Raw genomic sequence first — 20,344 nt, 5'->3', positions numbered from 1 at the left:
ATATAATGCAAGCGCCTTCCCAGCCTGGTGCCCTCCAGATATTTGGACTCCCACCACTTCTAGCCAGCACAGGATTGTAAGGGCAGGATGTAAGTACAGTATTTTAAAATAAATACATTTTGCCTTATTTGTGCAGATTGCAGCATTTGTATCTCCCGTTTCTGCAGAGGTCTGACCTTTTCCCTAAATGCAGATAAACAAGTTCTGAAACAACCGTTTTTGAAACACAGAAGATTGCAGCTTGATTCCACCACACACAGTCTCCAATCTATTATGCTAGCATTTGCTTTGCACAGATTGTGTGAATATTCAGTTGCGGCTCTGCGTTCCAGGCTACCCATACAAGAAGGAGGCACAAGAAGACGAAAGTTTCCAATAGCTTTATTTTCTCCACAAAATAGATCTCTCCCCTAAAATCCTCCCCATTCACAGTAATCAACTTTTCCTTTTGCTGCCATGTAATCAAGACAGGGGGAAAGTGCAAGGACGTACAGATTCACTTCTTTTTGACCTATATCCATTCCTTCAGTTTGGAAATGAATTCTAAAGGACAAAAATTAAGGAAAGTGCAAAGGGAAAGGACTGGCAGTATTGCCATCTGGTTTGCAGGTCAGAGCGCCTTCCTGGTCCCATTGAATGCTGGGGATTCTATCGCCCGCTAAGAATAGGAACTGTCTGGGATCTGTGCAAGGAAGGGAGCAGAAGACCAAGCTTGTTTACATCCAGCAAAGATGGGGGGATGAAATGAAGAGGAACCAGGGCGGAAGGGGGCAGAAAGGGAAGGAATCCTACCCAGAAGTGACTTGGGGGAAGGCAGGCCACTTTCTTTTTCCATTGCCACAACTTTAGGAGGCCCTCAAAATTACCTGAGACTATCCAGGGCTTTGCAGGTCCCCAAAATATCTTCCCCCACCCAAGCAAAAAAAAAGAACTTTCACAGAAAGTGGTTATCATTATTTGCAGAATATCACAATCTTTACATTCCCTTTATCAGGGCATCCATATTGGAAGCAAGACTGAACAGAAGATAGGGAAATAATTTATGTGGGTTTCTGTTCCCCTTCACAGCCTGTGCGTGCGTGAAATTCATTGGACTCCGGTTGACATCGGCACTTTGGGTTGGTCATCGGATGTGACAGCCTTCCTGAGTTTCTGCCTGGGACCCATAGGATGAATTGGCTTCCTAGGAAAGAAGAGGGGGAAGTCAGTGCAAAAACAACAACAACAATACACAAGACAGATTCTCAGGCTCGCATTCGGGCTAACATTTCCCCAAGGGAAATTTCCTAAGCAAATTAGCCTGAAAGGTTCATTGAATCGTAGAGTTGGAAGGGATCCCAAGGGTCATCTAGTCCAGTGTTTTTCAACCTTTTTTGGGCAAGGGCACACTTGTTTTATGAAAAAAATCACGAGGCACACCACCATTAGAAAATGTTAAAAAATTTAACTCTGTGCCTATATTGACTATATATAAAGTAATTCTCTTGAATAGGAATCAAATAAACACAATTTTTCCCACGGCACACCAGGCAACATCTCGCGGCACACTAGTGTGCCGCGGAACAGTGGTTGAAAAACACTGATCTAGTCCAACCCCCTACAAGGTTCCTACAGGAGCTGCACTTGCTAAGGCAAAGCAACACACTTTCAAAAAGCCCAACCAAACTTTTCTTAATAAGCTGGCAAAAGGTTGCCAATAAGGCAATGAACCAAGCCCTCTTCCCCCTACTGTGCTCCAAACCGATCAAGGTGCGCTGTTGTGCTCAGGTACTGATTTTGCCCTTCCCAGAGGCATCTGGTTGGCCACTGCGAAAACCACATGCTGGACTTGATGGACCATTGGCCTGATCCAGCAGGCTCTTTGTATGTTCGTCTCTAAAAACAATTTGCTGTAATCTAGCAATGTATCTTTACTATGCCTTATAAAATGCAAGCAGCTGAAATCAAGCCCTTTTTTAACTTAAGGAAACCCACCACAAGTCTATCTACATTATGGTAAATCTTCATTCCCCATGAGAAGCTAGATAGGCTCTAGCCTAATATATTAGAAGGGCATATATTTGTAGGAGCCACACTGATCAATAGGATGACGTGAGCATCTGGAGGGCAACAGGTTCCCCAGCTATAAAGGAAAAGCAAGTGACTAACATCCAATTAAGCCACAGGGCCATTTGGCCAGAAACCAAGGTGGGAATTTGGTATTATAAATGGTTTTTAAAATTCTCATAGTGTCTCACATAGGAAATCCTAGGTATATGATGGCACCAAGAAATGTTAGCAATCCTTACACTCCCTGGAAAAAGAAGTTTCCAAGCTTCTTTTTTTGGTTGGGGGTGGGGGAAGAATGGATGTTCCACATCCATATTTATTCTTTTCCTTCTGAAGGAAAATAACACAGAGAAAAGAACCAAAAAGACAGACAGAGATGGGGAAGGAAAGAGGGACAGAGATAGATAGATAGAAGGAAGAAACAGATACAAAGAGAGAAAGCTATGGCGGCAAATCCTAACACAGCACCCAGGATATGAGGACACTGGCAAACTTACCAAGTCATAGTCTTCAACATATTTGTATTTCTTCTCTCTATAATAATATTTTTTCTTCATGAAATATAGGACAATGATATCACAGAGGACTGTTGCCTAGTTGAGATTCAAAGGAAAAGAAGAGATTCTACTTATTTTCAAATGTTGACGTTTCTTCTAGCACCTTATTAAAAGGAAACCAGTGGTAAGGGAAAATAAAGGGCTTACCACACCAAACAGGGCTAAGCCAGATCCAATGTTAATCATCGTAGGAATGATATCAAATTTTCCTGCCTAAAACACACACAAATATACACAAGTTATTCACAAGTACTTTTTCCGATAGCTCTCCTATTCATTTATGGCAGCTTTCCACCGACAGGTGTTGGACTCCAATTCTCATCAGCCCCAGCCAGCATGGGCACTGGTCAGGAACAACGGGAGTTGTAGTCCAACATTACCTGGGAAGGGCACCAGGTTGGGGAAGGCCGGCTTTATGGCATTTGTTTGTGAGAAAAGGATGGCCGTTCTGTGACTGAATTGTCTCATGTCTGTGGTGGTGAAACCTCCAGCACTAACTGGTGCAACGGAACATTCAACAACTCAGGAAGACAAAGACGTTGGACACACACACAAATTCAGAGTTTCTATGAAAGAGAAAGAAATTGAATGGAGGAGGCATGTGGACATACTAGAAATGTGGTCACACGTCACAGAATGTATTTAAAAGTTGGGTCCCAAAAAGTTGAGGACAGCCGAATTATTCTGACTGGAAGCAGGTCAAAGTTCTTGGGTACTCTTGCTGGAAATGCCAGGGCTCAAACATGGGGTCATCGGTTAAATGAGATTTGGGTCCTCTCTCCCCCCTCTCCAGGGAACAAAGCAGAGGGATGCCATGCATGCTCTTGTGCCATCTGAGGGTTGCCACGGCTGCAGGCAGGCCAAACTCTCAGAGGCAGCTGGCCTCCTTACGCCCTCTGCAAAAGCAGGTAGCTACCTTGCCAAAACCTAGGGTGCGGGTGGCGCTGTGGGTTAAACCACAGAGCCTAGGACTTGCTGATCAGAAGGTTGGCGGTTCAAATCCCCGCAATGGGGTGAGCTCCTGTTGCTTGGTCCCTGCTCCTGCCAACCTAGCAGTTCGAAAGCACGTCAAAGTGCAAGTAGAAAAATAGGTACCGTTCCAGTGGGAAGGTAAACAGCGTTTCCGTGTGCTAGTCTGGTTTGCCAGAAGTGGCTTAGTCATGCTGGCCACATGACCCGGAAGCTGTACGCCGGCTCCCTCGGCCAGTAAAGCGAAATGAGCACCACAACCCCAGAGTCGCCCGCGACTGGACCTAACAGTCAGGGGTCCCTTTATCTTTACCTTGCCAAACACCATGATATCAAAGCGAATTCCATAAGCCTTGATGAGTGTCCGGGAGTCTCTGCCACCAGCATTCTTGTAATATTTAGCAAATCTGGGAAAAGAAAAAGGGGAGATGGGTCTTGTCCTCTGGGCAGCCCAGGACTCCATACACACTGCCCAGGCTTGTGCCCCAGGGAGGCTGCTAACACAGTGGTTTGACTTCACCCCTCGAGGCGCACTCCATTGTCTCTTGAGACAGATGGATGAAAACAACTGCAAATCTTCAGGGATCCCATTACCTAATTAGAAATCCTGATGTGTCTGCTCCAGAGCTCCAGCACATACTAATTTGTGTGGGTCACTGGTCCAGAGCAACTGGTCTCCACTGGTGTTGTGCATCGAGTGAAAGTTCTCACATGCATCACAGTAACACCAGTACAATTAAAAAATCAACAGCGCAAGCCAACTCTTCCAACAAATCACCACACCTAAACAAACACACTCTGCACCTGCACCAAAAGAGTTTGAGTTGGGTAGAGGCTATACCATGGTGGGTTCCCAGACCTGGTTACCCCAAATCACCCTACCTGAAATTGTATCCTGGAGAGACATTGTGGTCAGAATCCTTGTTGTCGATACGACGGAAGGTGTATTTCGGCAAACAATGAGAGGCAGCCTTGTCCAAATCACAGTTCCAGCTGATCTGCAGCCCCATCACTCCACCCTGTAGAAACCAAAACGGTGCATTCAATTTAAATTCAGACAGCCCTCATATGTGACATAATTTAATTTTTTCCCTATGGTCACGGATGCAATTGTCTTTTACAGCAGACCATGAACTTAATTTTCCACGGAGTCTAGCGTACCACTGCATCCACCATAACCCAAGTCAATTTTGGTACAGAAAAAGAGTGAGGGACAAGTTTCTAGGTCTCATTGATGCCAAAACACATTGCACCACAAAAATGCAGTTATTGATTGCAATTATTTACATCCCACTTTTCAGGATACAAATCCTTCCCATGTGGTTTATGAACAATATAATCTCAATGCACAATCTCAAAATATAATAAAGCTGCTGTCATTTGTTCCCATCCACCAGTTTGCCTGAGAATTCTGTATGCAACTGTAAGGCTTGAGTCTAGCAGCAAAGTTTTACGTTTTATAAACTCTGATGAAATCTAAATGGAAGGGGTACCTGCAGACTGACATAATTTTAAAGGTTTTTCTACAGCTTGTTTCAAAACACATTAACGTGTTCTCACAATGATTATTCCAATAGCCCTGTAAGTTTGGTCAGTACTATTAACCCAATATTACAGATTGGAAGATTGAGGCCTTAAAGAACAGAACAGCTTGCATAAATCCACTTTGGAAAGTGCAGATCCGTTCTGAACTGGACACATTTAAGTTTACACTTTGCACAACTGAACCAAGTTGAGGAGTTAGCAAAAAGAGCCTTTTGGAAATGCAACTGGCAAATGTGACTAGAAGCAAAGCTCATTGTTTGAAAGAGGCCTTGATCTTGAGAAGATAGCAAGCCCAAACAAGGAAAGTTAAATATTTACTCCATTAATCACATTCCTTATAATGTACATCTGCCAAAGAGCACCATTTGTACAAACTGTTACCCAGCTGCCCTTGTTCAAATATGTTGGATACTCAGGAGGAGGGGGGAAGAGGCTGGAAACAAACATTAAACAGGGAACGAAGTCTCTCGCAGTGCAGCTGCCACCTTGTGGGGCTTGCTCAGGAGTGGACTCACGGGGCTGCTGCCCCACAGGCTTCCTGCTCTCATTGCAGATCAATAATAATAATAATTTATTATTTATACCCGCCCATCTGGCTGGGTTTCCCCAGCCACTCTGGGCGGCTTCCAACAGAACATTAAAATGCAATAATCTATTAAACATTAAAAGCCTCCCTAAACAGGGCTGCCTTCAGATGTCTTCTAAAAGTCTGGTAGTTGTTTTTCTCTTTGACATCTGGTGGGAGGGCGTTCCACAGGGCGGGTGCCACTACCGAGAAGGCCCTCTGCCTGGTTCCCTGTAACTTGGCTTCTCTTAGTGAGGGAACTGCCAGAAGGCCCTCGGCACTGGACCTCAGTGTCTGGGCTGAATGATGGGGGTGGAGATGCTCCTTCAGGTATACTGGACCAAGGCCATTTAGGGCTTTAAAGGTCAGCACCAACACTTTGAATTGTGCTCGGAAACGTACTGGGAGCCAATGTAGATCTTTCAAGACCGGTGTTATGTGGTCTCGGCGGCCGCTCCCATCACTGCAGGCCGACCCCACACTGCCACAAGGAGGGGTGAGGCCCAAATCCCACCCTGAGGCACAGAACACATGGGGGCTTCTGACAGGAGAAGCTGCCACAGAGAGGCAACCAGTGTCTGGCCAAGCAGTCTGCACACAGGAGCAGCTCTCGCTGAAGGCAGCCTGAAGGATCACCACTGCACGGCAGGCAGCATTAAGGACTGCCCTTTCCGGACACCAGCCAGCACTTGTACACTGAGGGCATCTTTTAGGGCCCTTCTGTCCAGGTGCCCCCACTACCTGAAGAGATGCCAGGTCAAGGGTCTTCTTGGCAGCCCACAAGCGAGGCATAAAGCAACTGTTCTCCTGCACTGGAGGCTCCCAAATTCTGGTGTCGCAGCTAACGGCCTTTGCACAGCAGACTGCACTCCATGGTAAGTTTTGCTTATCATCCAGGCCATTATCACGGTGCAATGACATGTGGAAGCACTGGAAGAGCCTGTGGAGTGGAGCTGATAGCAAGTGGGGCCTAGGCAGGGGAGGGGTCTGTGGCCTGGCCTGAGCCCCAGGGGCCAGTGGGAGGAGCGCCTATGTCTCACGGCCTGAGGTGCTGCACTCGACACATAAGTTAACAATACATGCCATGTGCATATAGAAAATTTATCCTATCTTTAAAGGAAGATAAATCTAAGTATTTTTTTAAATCTAATTTTCAACTCTTGCACTCGGCTCCTGATTGAATTATCACTCTTCCCTTCCTGTCGTATTTTCCCACCACAGATTTCTAACCAACCTCAACAGCCATCTCTTCGAAATTCTGACCAGCAGATTCAACCACATCACGGAGGCGGAAAATGGGGCAAAAGGGGTCCGTTTTGGAATTGTATTTGCAGTTCTTGAGGTATGATTTACTTATGGTGGGGAGGATGTTTCGCCTGGGTGGGGAAGAAGGGAGAGATTCCAGAGTTAAGGTCATCTGGGGAACTCACTGGGTGATTTATCTGTTAAATTTATATCGTGCCCTTCCGCCCAAAGGGTGCAACTTCCTGTATACTGAACTAGAAACATCTGCCCTGCACAGAGGCAGAGCTAGCTGCTCCAGCACCCGGGGGCGGGGCGAGCATCCCAGGGGGGCGGCATGGCAATGCCACCCCCCCCCCAGGAGGACACCTGGGGCCTCCGCCAGTGGCCCTGCGATGTCACCCCTCCCTCCGCCAGTGGCCCTGCCCACTCCACATAAAGATGGTGTTGTCTAGGAAAAGGTGGGGGGGGGAATGGTTATCTCTGGCAAGCTTTTGACACGAGAGAATGAGCCTAAGCCATCTCTATTCATTCTGCAAACTTAATCCTGGCTAAAAGCTGCTGCTGTTCCACAATATGACAGTGCTGGGGAGAGAGGCAGTGGCTCATGGGTAGAGCACTTGCTTTGCATGCCAAAAGCCCAAGGTTCGTTCCCTGGCATCTCCAGGCAGGGCTAGAGAAAGATTCCCCACCTGAAACCATGGAGAGCCATTGCTAGCCAGTGTAGACAACACTGAGGCAGATGGAGCAGTAAGCCTGACTTGGTATAAGGCCTCTTACTGCAGTCCTAAGAAAAGTAGATGCAGCACCAGCAAACAATGGCAGTGAGGAAAGCGGCTCATGGGAGGAAGGGTCTCCCACTGACAGGGTCTTGCCCAAGGGAACCCGGAAACCTAGAGCCGGCATAGCTGTCAAGTTTCGGATTTGAAAATAAGGGATCAGCAGTCTCACCTATCCTGGGGACAGTCACATGTCAGTGCTGGGCGGAGCCAGAAGCAAAAGTGGGCGGAGCAGCAATGTAAACTCCAAGCGGGCTCAGGCTCGGAGCGGAGCAAAGAGGAGGGCGGCCAGCAAAGAGGAGGGCAGCCATGTGCTCCGCGCGATGGAGCCCCATCGTCTTCTTGTCTGATCCCATCAAAACAGGACAGGAAGCAGCAGCTGCTCAAAGGCAGCCAGGCTCCACCTGCCAGCTAACCCTATTGGCTGCCTGAGGGGCTCGGCGGCAACGGATAGGGGCTGATGCAGGGGGAGGAATACACCCCCCTGTAAGCACGGGAAACGGCTCCCACTTGCTTTGAGGGCTGAGGCTTTTCTCTCCAAGTAGGCGAGGTCTTCCCACCCAGTCCCTGGCCAGCAGGGGAGGAGCTGCTTCCATTAAAAACGGGAAATTTAAGGGAAATAAAAAATAAGGGAGAGCACCGGGAAACTGCTTGAAATAAGGGAGAATCCTGGGGAAAACGGGATACTTGACAGCACTGAGAGCCGGTGCCACCCCACCCTGCCATCTCCATCCTTGGCAAAGCACTGCCGAATTCTTCAGTGCCGTAATTTTATATTGTGTGACACAAATAATACAAGGACTGATTCTGTTTCCTGCTAGCACGATAACCCAACAACTTGTGATTAATGCTCCAGGGAGCGCAGACAAAGGCGTTAGTGATTCGGGGGTGGGGAATGTATACGCACTTCGTGAAGTTGAATTTGGGGTACCAGATGTTGTTCTTTACCAGGAGGGTGAAGTTTGCGGCATTATGTAGGAAAGCTGGTCTGGAGGGGGTTGAGAAAGGACCAGGGGATGGGGTGGGGCAGGGAGGAGAAAGAGAAAGTCTGAGTGGAAACATGCGATTTCACTTTATGCCTGACAATCATGGCTAGCAACAAGGCAACAATCTCACTTCAAAAAGGTGGTCTGGCCCCCCATAGGTCAGGGCACACTTTGCACACATAACACCCCAAATTCACCCAGGAAGGGGTGATATCCAAAGAGGGTGACCTCGGGTAAAGACTTCCATTTATAGCACTGCAAGCCTGTCCGCCCTCAATGTCCCCTGATTGGCCTTTCAAACAGGCCCTTCTGCCCATGCCAGTGTAGCCAGAGGGGGGAGTGCTGAGCGTCCCACCCACGGCTATGGGGGAAGGAAACAATGGCCTTTGGGACCAGGCCACAGCCGCGCCAACCAATAAACGCTGCTTCCCTGAAGTCCTGGGAAAGCAAAGGCTGTCAACACCATTTAGCTCCAAAATACGCCTGAGCGTAGCTACCTGGTGGAAGTATCTCATCACCTAGGCATGTTTCTTTTTTTAAAAAAAAAGCAACTTGCTTGTTAAGTTTCCCTCCCGCAAGACACTCACTTGGGAACATATTCATCATCCTCCACTGGACACCAGGCAAAGACCTCACAGGTTTTGTTGGTGGAGTTTCTGTATGCAACACACTTCCCAGTCTGGACACCTGAAGGGATAACAAGAGCGTCCTCATCAAACTGTTATGCTAGCGAGAACTATGCTGCCTCAGGACTCTCCTTCCTCAGAGGTTTTTTATGCAGAGGTTAGATGGCCATCTGTCATGGATGCTTTAGCCGAGATTCCTGCATTGCAGGGGGTTGGACTAGATGACCCTTGGGGTCCCTTCCAACTCAATGATTCAGTTTTTTTTTCCAGGCTTCAGACTTAACATCTTCCTAGGAAAGGTAGGCCTGAACCACCCTCTTCTTGCAGAGGGGGGTGACGGTGTTTTAGGCTGAGAGAGAATAGCTTGCCCTCAGGGAATTAGGGGGCGGCAGCACCCAACTGAGTAATCAGCATTCCTCCCCTCCAAAACCCATAACAATTATCTACAGATGAAGTCAATCACACCGTTGCACAATATCCTTGAAATCTGCAACATACAGTTGCCGCTTAAAAATGCTGCCCTATCTATATATTTGCAGATCTCGAGGTCAGGATTCTATCAAAAAAAAAAGTGAGCAAAATGACTAGCAGGCACAAAGAAGACCAAACCAGCTCCTACCATTGCTGTGTGTCCCAACGTATCCTTCCGTGCAGTTTTCGCTAGAATGGCACCGTGTGGTTTTATCTGGAAACTGGAGAGGAAGAAGATGGTGCGGATAAACAGAATGGTAGCGCTCGCCATGCCCTCTCCCTCCACCCCGGTGGCCTCCAAAACTGGCGCTTATGAAAGGGTTTGCATGGGGGCGCCTCGAAACAAAGAAGCTGTTTCTGAACTACAGTAGTTAATCCACTATGCTTGGATTCGTTGAAATAAATCAGCAGGAGCTAACAAGAACGGCTCTTCACTCAAAGAAGGAAGGAAGGAAATGATAAGAGAGAGAGTCAGAATTCTGCACAGAGGTCCACCAACGGGCAAATTGAGCAATCTACATAAATTGGGATACGTGCTGAAAATACTTTGATCCAACCAAGTTGGCAAACACCACAATTTAAAAGAAAAGTATGCAGGGGAAAAAGACCGGAGGAATTATGTAGGTCCTCTTCCTTTCCAATTGGGGGTGCCATACAATACAATTAAAACCACTTTCACAAAATATTTCAAAGTCTGATAGAAAAACTAAAACCAACGCAAACACACTTCCAAAACTGCAGTCATTTAGCATTTACTACCGCTGGGTCCCTGGGCATTAAACCCCCTGAGGCCCAGGTTTAAAAAGCAACTCTTTCTCTGGTTTCTAAAGGCTATACATTTACGTAACTTATTTCCTAAGGATTTCAATCCTCTTTCCCTCCCCCTCTGCTTCTCTCCCTGGTTCTGCTTTGGAACCAGCATAGCCAACTGAGGACCCTGCAGTGTTTGCTTGTGTGCTGCTGGTAGCTGCTCCTACTTTTATCAACAGGCTGCCTCCACCCACAAATGCTGCAAAATGAGTGGGGCCAGCAGCTATTAAAGGGCGGCGGAGGAAGCCACTCGGGCATCAGGAGCGGCAAACATGATGTGCACCCGGGGGCAGGGCAATCAGCCCAGGGGACAGGGCAATCCGCTCACGGAGGCAGGGCTATTCGCCCACAGGGGCACACAGATCCTCCCAGGAGTGCCAGGGGCGGCGCCCGATCCTCCTGGGGGTGCCAGCACCAATTGCACAAATACGCCCCGGCGTGCGGCACTGGCCGCCACAGATGCAAGCGCCACCTGCCGGAGGTGCATCCCCAGTGGCCAGCACTGCACACTGGGCATATTTGCGTGATCGGTGAGCAGATCTTCACGCCGACGATCGCCCCAATCGTGAAAATCCGCCCACTGGGGGTGTGAGCTCCACCACGCCAATCCGCCCGGGGGGATTTTGTCACACACACCCAGGCAGGACACCTGGGGCGGACCGCACCCCCCTTGTGACACCCCTGCTATTAAAATCCTAATTCCCCAAAGATGGCGTCACTACTTGGGCCCTGGGATATAAGCTGAATGGCAACTCCTCAACTCAGCTCCCGAAATTGCACAACATTTGCTTTATGGTTTCAGACAGAAAACGAATAAATTCTGAACATTGAGAGCCTACCTCTGCACAGAGTCCTTGAGTTTGATTCTGAGTGATGATCATGTTTGTCATGACGAATATTGAGTTCTCGCCCTAAACATGTGTACAAAGAAAAAAGAACGAGTTCAACTTCACGCAGTGATCTGGATCGATGGTGTTTCTCAAGGAGAAGCCATATAGGATCAAGGCCTAGCTCATTTTAGCAGACGGGGGAACTTTGATTGAAATGTCCCTCTGTGGGCTACAGGAAAAGTTGGTTACTGCCCACTTCCCACAAACCAGGCATAGGCAACCTTCGGCTCTCCAGATGTTTTGGACTACAATTCCCATCATCCCTGACCACTGGTCCTGTTAGCTAGGGATCATGGGAGTTGTAGGCCAAAACATCTGGAGAGCCGAAGGTTGCCTATGCCTGCCACAAACCAATGGCTCAGAAGCTGAAATGTGACCATGGGCATCTTAGCAACTCAGAATGAAAGAGCAGTAGTTCATCGACCATCAGCGCAGTTTCCATTAGAAGCTGAAAGGCGAATTTTGATTGGGAGCAAGAAAACTTTTTGCCCAGGAGCCGAGGTCAAGAAGAACAACTTGCTACTAGCAGAAATAACTGGACATCCCATAGAGCAGGCATCCCCAAACTGCGACCCTCCATATGTTTTGGCCTACAACTCCCATGATCCCTAGCTAACAGGACCAGTGGTCGGGGATGATGGGAATTGTGGTCTAAAACATCTGGAGGGCTGAAGTTTGGGGATGCTTGCCATAGAGTGTCAGAGCTTACTGCACCGACAACATGAGCTCATCAACGGGTCAGCAGTGGAACCCACAAGCCAAACTTTGGTTTACTGATCCCTTGTTCAAGTGCATGTTTGTACTTGTATCCCTCCCAATTGGACGATCCTTCCCATTGGCTGACAATACAGTTATCAAATATACATCATCAAAACATAAACAAGGTTAACAGTGTCAGCAGGAAGGTTGAAAGCATTCCAAAAGCCTGGGTAAACAAAGAGGTTTACACCTTGTGTCTCAATTAGGTCAATGTGGGGGATAACCAATTGTGCTTTGGAATTCCCTAAATTAAGGGCCGTGACTGAGAATGCCTTGTCTTGTGCCTTCATCTGCACACCTTAATACAGTTGTTGTTGTTGTTGTTGTTGTTGTTGTTGTTGTTGTTGTTGTTGTTGTTCAGTCGTTCAGTCGTGTCCGACTCTTGGTGACCCCATGGACCAGAGCACGCCAGGCACGCCTTATCCTTCACTGCCTCTCGCAGTTTGGCCAAACTCATGCCAGTCGCTTCGAGAACACTGTCCAACCATCTCGTCCTCTGTCGCCCCCTTCTCCTTGTGCCCTCCATCTTTCCCAACATCAGGGTCTTTTCCAGGGAGTCTTCTCTTCTCATGAGGTGGCCAAAGTACTGGAGCCTCAACTTCAGGAGTGGTACCCCGGGTTATGTACTTAATCCGTTCCGGGTTACAGTACGTAACCCGAAAAGGACGTAAAGTGAACAATTCATTCTGTGCCTGCGCAGACCGAAAAAACCACAAAAACACTCTGCAACCCGGAGCATACGTAATCCAAGGTATGACTGTACACTACAGTGGAACCTCGGGTTACGTACCGTCCTCCTTATGAACGCTTCGAGTAACAAGCTCCGGTATCCCGGAAGTAGATGCTCCTGGTAGCAAACTTTGCCCCAGGATGTGAGCGGAAGTCACACCATTAGTGAAAGTGCGCCTCAGGTTAAGAACCGTTTCGGGTTAAGAATGGACCTCCGGAACAAATTAAGTTCGTAACTGGAGGTACCACTATACAACTTACGACCGGCTCTACTTAGGCCTGATCCAAGTAAATACCAGGTTTGCCGCGATTCGCGCATGTGCAGAATCTGCTGTTTGTGCATGCACAGAAGCGACTGCCGCCGTCTGCACATGCGCACAATGGCGCTTCTACCAGCAACCCGTTTTGCCTAAAGGATGGGCCGCCGGAACAGATTATGGTGGTAAGTAGAGGTTCCACTGTACATGGATGGGAATTACTGAAGAAGGTACTTAGGTCCCAAGTCATTGCAGGTTTGGTATATGATTCAATGCGTCACCTTGAATCATTTCCAGAAGTTCACAGGCATTCAGCGTAAGGATTTAATGGTTGGGTTAATGTGAGCCCCCACCCCCATCACATAAACAGCCAGACAACAACTTTCTGCCCCAGCTGCTCTTTCTGAGTAGTCTTCAAGGGTAGCCCCATGTAGCAGATCCAACTGCTGACACCAATTACTGTAGCAGAACCCTCGACTATATACCAATTGCTGTGGACCCAAACTACATAAACACTCTATAATCACCACCACAGGTAATCTTTATGTATTTTGTGTGAGGGAAAACTTTGGTACTTGGGGGACTCAGGCAGAAGTTGAACAAATAAGAAAGATTTATTTAACAGAACAAACTGGATAAAACATTTAGATGGTAAATGCTCAGCTTATTTCCAGTTGTTTCACTTCAGTTCCTTTAACTCATTTGTTGCATAGGTGTTACAGCTTAATACTTTGGTTCTTAAGCAAGGTGGCACTTTTGACAGCATTCTTTGGGGTGAGCCACAACTGTTTAATGTGTTATCGTAGCACATAGTAGGATGGCACAGATATCTGGGTTACGATAAAGTGAAAATACATAAAGGATTTCACAACCACATTATCAGAAAGGCAGTATTTGAAGTATGGGAAAGAAATAAAAAACTTTTGGAGCCGAAAGCCCCTTGGTGGTTATCACCAATGGAGGCAATGGCTGTAAAAAGGAAAAATATGGGTACCAATTGGCAGACATATAAAGATTTACTAGAAGAAGAAAATAACCAATTGAAATTGAAGAAATACGATATATTAAAACAAATCGGTATATGCTGGTTGCAGTAACACCAACTCAATAGTGTTTTGAACATGATAAAAAAAAGTTACAGGTGGGTAGCCGTGTTGGTCTGCCATAGTCGAAACAAAATAGAAAATTCTTTCCAGTAGCACCTTAGAGACCAACTACGGTAAGTTTGTTCTTGGTATGAGCTTTCGTGTGCATGCACACTTCTGAAGAAAGTGTGTATCTGAAGAAGTGTGCATGTACACGAAAGCTCATACCAAGAACAAACTCAGTTGGTCTCTAAGGTGCTACTGGAAAGAATTTTCTATTTTGTTATGATAAAAAAGGAACAGATTTGACAAGATAATATCTGATCTAGATAAAGAACTTCTTTCAAATGATAAAAAGAATGTATAAGATATTACTAAATTGGCATCTAAAAGATGCAGAGGTAAAGGATGTGATGGTAAAATGGGCCCAAGATTTTGGCTATAATATAGAACTAGACAAGTGGGAAAACCTTTTGGAAAATGATATTAGATTTACGGCATGCTATACGATTAAGGTCCGTATAGTTAAAGCTATGGTTTTCCCAGTAGCGATGTATGGAAGTGAGAGCTGGACCATAAAGAAGGCTGATAGCCGAGGAATTGATGCTTTTGAATTATGGTGCTGGAGGAGACTCTTGAGAGTCCCATGGACTGCAAGAAGATCACACCTATCCATTCTTAAGGAAATCAGCCCTGAGTGCTCACTGGAAGGGCAGATCCTGAAGCTGAGGATCCAATACTTTGGCCACCTCATGAGAAGAGAAGACTCCCTGGAAAAGACCCTGATGTTGGGAAAGATGGAGGCCACAAGGAGAAGGGGACGACAGAGGATGAGATGGTTGGACAGTGTTCTCGAAGCTACCAACATGAGTTTGACCAAATTGCGGGAGGCAGTGGAAGACAGGTCCATGGAGTGCTCTGGTCCATGGGGTCACGAAGAGTCAGACACGACTAAACAACTAAACAACAACAATACGATTAAAGAAAATTTCCTAAAGGTGATGTATCAGTGATACCTGACCCCAGCAAAATTGGCTAAAATAAGTAAAAAAAATTAGTAGTAAATGTTGGAGGTGCAACCATAAGGACGGGAATCTATTCCACATGTGGTGGATGTGTCCCAGAATAAAAAAATTCTGGGACACGATATATGAAGAATTTAAAAAATGATTAGATACACTTTCCAAAAAAAAAACCCAGTTATTTTTATTAGGAATCTTTACAACAGACATCCCAAAGGACAAAAAAAGACTCTTTCTACATGCAATCACGGCCGCCAGGATCGTGACTGCAAAATATTGGAAAAGTAACACATTGCCAACCAAAGAAGAATGGCTCTTAAAACTGTGTGAGTTATTGGAACTGGCTAAACTCACAGAAATAATGAGAAATCATTCAAATGAGAATGGGATTTTTTTAATATATAAATTATATGAAAAAGGTGGTTTCCAGGACTTTGCTTGGCTTAGTGTAGATTAAAATTCCACAGGAAATTAGATTGTTTCTCCACAGACTTACTAATGGAATACAGGCAACCAGAAATACAAGTTTTTAAGAACCGTATAGGGGTAGAGGGAAGTCAAGATATAAATCAGGGAATCAAGCATGAAGTCGGAAAAGGAGATACTGTAAAAATAGAAGAGAAGGAGGCTACTAACAGGAATAAGGACGGCTTGTATTCCTTACAAAGATGTGTATATGGAACTGTTTTTCTTTCTTTTTTAAGTTTCTTTTATTTTTCCCCTTTTTCTGTATGTATATGTCAGAATAATTGCAGGTTATGTTAATATTTGTAAAACTGTGTTCTCTTTTTTATTATTTTTCTTTCTATTGCTTTTGTATATGTAATATGTATACAGGTATGTTAATAAAATTCAAGTTTTAAAAAGTGCCATTGTAGCACTTCAAATGTATGTATGGTGTGAAGATGGCCTAAGAGGGGTATAAATGTTTATTATTATTATTATTATTATTATTATTATTATTATTATTATTATTACTATTATATTATTATTATTTCCATACCAAACTAATATTGATCCAAGTATAAATGCCTTCATACATACTTAAAACAGCAATCAAATATGATTGTTTAGGGAGACGACTCAGTCACAGTGCGAACAACAATGAGGAAGTGTGGCTCCCAGGAACCCGCATGCTGCAGAGATCAGAAGCAGAGGCATAAAATAGGAGAAGTTGAGGTTTAGCCAAGAGGAAAGAATCAGCAGAGCTGACCTTATCACTCTTTCGCAATGGCTGTAAAAAAAAAAAAAATCAACAGAGGAAGCTTACACCCATTCTGCCCTGAAGCTGCAGCATGCAAAGACAGTTTGAACCAAGTTCTATGACGGAGAAGAAATTATTCTGCACAACAGTGTACGAGGAAGGGCCTGGCAGCTATTTGCAAAGTGCCCTCTTGGATTAGATGAGACACTTTCAGGTCCAGGCCTTGGGCTTCCCTGAGGCATCTGACTGACCACTGTGGGAACAGAATGCTGGACTAGATGTGGGCCTCAGATCCATGGAAACTAATAGCGCCCTCAAACTACAACTCCCATTGGTCCTCACTGTTGGCCCCAAACATCTGGAGGCCATCAAGACTGGGAATGATCGGTACATGCTGTATCCCACAGGCTGCAAGCCGCAGATGTGTTTTCTGAGATATACCCTCTAAACAAGGCCTGAAAGCCATCACCATAGAACCGGGAAGTCCAACAGGTCGATCGTGATCAACTGGTTGATCCCCGGGAGGTTCCGGGCGATTGCTGTCGACCGTGGGCTCCTTTTCCTTTGCAGAAGCATAACAGCACCCGGCCCTGGCCCAGTCCTCTATTTTCGCATGATCGCTGGAACGGAAGATGTAGTTTTCGTTGTGAGGCAGATTGTTTCCTTAGTGATCCTTTGGTGAGTGACTTTTCCCTTCCTCAATTTGACATTTCCCTCTCCATAACAGGACTTTCCTCCTTAAAAAAGCTCAACAACTTTGACACATTTTGGCTAAGTGGCCCAAAAAGATAAAAAGGTCAGTGACATCAAAACCTCTGAAAGGTCCAGAACCAACAAGGTTGCATTCTCCCTGATTCTCTAAAACATATGTTTTTTCATTGTGCTATACTGAAAGACTTTTGGCAGAAGGTAACTGAAACCATCAACAGAACTGTACAGAACAACCTTACATTTACAGAGCAAAATATCTTCTTGAATTATATACCCAACACATGGAACCTTACAAAACGACAATACGAGTGGACTCTCTGTGCCCCGACCACAGCAAAAAGACTGGTACTGATGAATTGGAAAAATAAAAATTCGGCTCCCTTCTATGATTGGATTGAAGACTTATACAAACTCACAACATATGAACAACTTGCATAGAAATGCACTTGCCATGGACAAAGTCAATGATATTTGGAACCCATTCTTACAAACACAGGGGTACCTTGTTTTGAGTCTGGGGTCCGTTCCAGAGCCCCGGACGCTCGACGAAAAGGACATTTGACAAAGCGCTACTCTGTGCTTTGCGGAAGACGTCCACCGAAATGGACGCTGGACAGGGCAGACTTACATGGAGGTACCACTGTACTGTAATAGGTTAAGATCTGGTGAAGTACAATAACAACATTGTAAAATAGAAAGTTTGGGGTCCCCCCCTTGTTTTCCCTTTTGCGTCTCACCATGTTTGGTGCACATATGGTTATGTACTTTTTGAACTTTCAATAAAGATGTTACCAAAAAAAGCACAAGGTTGCACTCTCCTTGTCCCTCTTCTGGTATAGGTTATCTACCCAGGGGACCAAAACAAGTTCTGTACCAAACACAAGAATGAAACCAGGATGGAATGATCTGAACAATTGTCTGGCTGGCCACCCCAAAATGCAGACACTTCTTATTTACACTCATAAAGATGGTCGCTGTATGTCTTAGGCTCTGTTTAACTTTAGTCCTGTGATCTAATGGTCTCCTTTGAAGAGCTAGTAGGTGAAAACTGTCCCCGTTTGCCGCAAGACAAGAGAGACTCATGACCACAAACAGGAAGTATGTGTCATACCCAACAAAGCCATGAGATTCAGCTCCTGTGTACATACCTGAGGCGGAATCACGTAATCGGCTACATCCCAAATTCGGAGCCCCAGCTCTGAAGTATTGGTCACAGTGACACCCTTCACTTTTGTGGTCACCGAACTCACCACTGAATCTGTTTCTTGGTAGCCCTTTTCCCACACGAAGACCCAGCTGCAAGGGAGGGGGGCAAAACATCTGTCTCAGAATTTAGGTTTAAGTAGGGTTGCCATATTTAAAGAAGTAAAAATCCGGACACATTTTCACAGAAATATTTTTTAGCTTATCCCCTTAGTCTTGCACAGTTAGGGAAACCTGCAGGTGTTACTGGTCTCCTCCACTTCCCATCATTTATGCATTTTCCATTTTTCTATTTATTTATCATACTTTGCCATCAAATATTCTTTCCATATAGACTTCCCAGCCTAGCCTCCCAGGGCATTTGTAATTGCTGAATATCCAAATATTAATCCACCCTGCTTTCCCCCTTCTAGTCCTTCTTTGTATTTAACTGTTGTTCAGAGAATTACCCCTACTTGTAGCTTTGCTTTAGTACTCCCCCAAACTTTCCCATCCGTCCTTTATTTATTTTCCATCCCGATTCCTTATTTTGGCTGTCTTGCTCGCGAGTTCGGTGTATTCTGTCCATTTATACAGCCATTGTTCTTTTGCTGGTATTCTTTTTCTTGCCAACTTTTAGCATGCACTACTCTGTGGGTTTTTTGATAGCATTTTATTAATTTTCAAAAAAAATAACAAAATAATAATATTAACAACAACAATGCATAAAAAAGAAAAAGAAAACATCATAGACAATTTTTTTTAAACCGTATGTTTTGCTTGACTTCCCTCCACTCCCCCTCTTGGTTCCATTGTTGAGTACTCGTTCACACACATCCTTAAAGCCTTATATTCTTAATAATCCAATTTTAAACCTTCTTCATCTTATTACAAGTGACTTTTAATAGCATGCACTATTCTGGCCGCTGCTGTGGCATAAAGATATAAATTGCATACCGCCGAGGGGAGTTTACACTTAACTAACTGAGGTTCTGCCCCCCCCCAACATAAAACCTGCCCCCCAATAAATCCTAGCTATGCCCATGCATACATGTAAAGTATATTCTTCCCCCAGCCTGGAAAGAATTATGGGAACTATAGTTCATTATGGGTGCTGGGAACTGCAGCTCGGTGAGGGGTAAACTAAAGCACCCAGGGGGAGGGTAAAAAGTGCTTTAAACATATGGTGCGTATGCAGCCAATATCTGGAGAACTACAACTTCGCTGCAACAAACTCCTTTGCAAGTAAATCCTATTGGACACCAGAGGGGCTTACTTCCGAGTAGACACCTACGGAATTCAAGAGGACTCCCCTCCTCTGGCAACAAGTGAGTTCCCCCCACTTCCCCAGTTCTGGGTGGGAGGAGGATCACATTCGTGGGGAAAAGAGGTCAGGGGGTCTCCTCCCGCTCCCTCCCTGGTCAGCAGCAACCAGGGGCCGCTGGCCCTTGGCCCCCCGGCCCCCGCCTTACCCGATGACGTAGGCCAGGATGGCCAGCTGGACCAGCCGGTTCATGAGCCCCACTTTGCGGCTCTTGATCAGCACGATCCGCGGCGTGTCGTACTCGAAGAGGAAGCTGTACAAGCCCGCGCACGCCTTGCCCGGGCCGGCCATGGAGCGAGAGAAGGGAAGGCGGGCGGCGGCGGTGGCGAAGAAGCGCGATCCCCCGCGGCAGGCAGCCGCTCCCGGCCGGAGGGCTTTATAGAGGGCGAATCCCGCTCCGCCTCCCGGTGGCGAGTTCGAAAGAGGCGTCTCCCTCCCGCCTCCTCCTCGGATTAATGGCAAGGAATCGGAGGCCGCTGGCAAAGTTCACACAGGACTCTCGAAGCGAGAGGGGACGGGAAAGCAAAGGAATCGCGGCTGTTTTGTCGGCGGGATTCAGCTGCATGCGAAGTCCAAAGGCTG

At 46.1% G+C, this 20,344-nt stretch overlaps 1 protein-coding gene across 1 annotated transcript; it reads right to left on the bottom strand.

Moving 5' to 3' along the window:
• Positions 1 to 364: 364 nt before the first annotated feature.
• Positions 365 to 20,084, bottom strand: P2RX4 (purinergic receptor P2X 4). The gene is made up of 12 exons (XM_033174640.1): positions 19,911 to 20,084; positions 18,405 to 18,552; positions 11,439 to 11,510; positions 9,938 to 10,010; positions 9,280 to 9,379; positions 8,614 to 8,694; positions 6,920 to 7,061; positions 4,458 to 4,594; positions 3,889 to 3,982; positions 2,754 to 2,819; positions 2,547 to 2,642; positions 365 to 1,183 (listed from the first exon to the last, which is right to left on the bottom strand). The coding sequence occupies exons 1-12, from the start codon at positions 20,051 to 20,053 to the stop codon at positions 1,124 to 1,126; spliced, it is 1,212 nt and encodes a 403-aa protein (XP_033030531.1). The 5' UTR covers positions 20,054 to 20,084; the 3' UTR covers positions 365 to 1,123.
• Positions 20,085 to 20,344: the final 260 nt, after the last annotated feature.

The sequence above is a fragment of the Lacerta agilis genome, chromosome 17 (assembly GCF_009819535.1).
Source record: "Lacerta agilis isolate rLacAgi1 chromosome 17, rLacAgi1.pri, whole genome shotgun sequence".
NCBI classification, from domain to species: Eukaryota; Metazoa; Chordata; class Lepidosauria; order Squamata; family Lacertidae; genus Lacerta; species Lacerta agilis.
The sequence above is the reverse complement of the archived record's forward strand: the minus strand, read 5'-3'. Positions and strand labels throughout refer to the sequence as shown.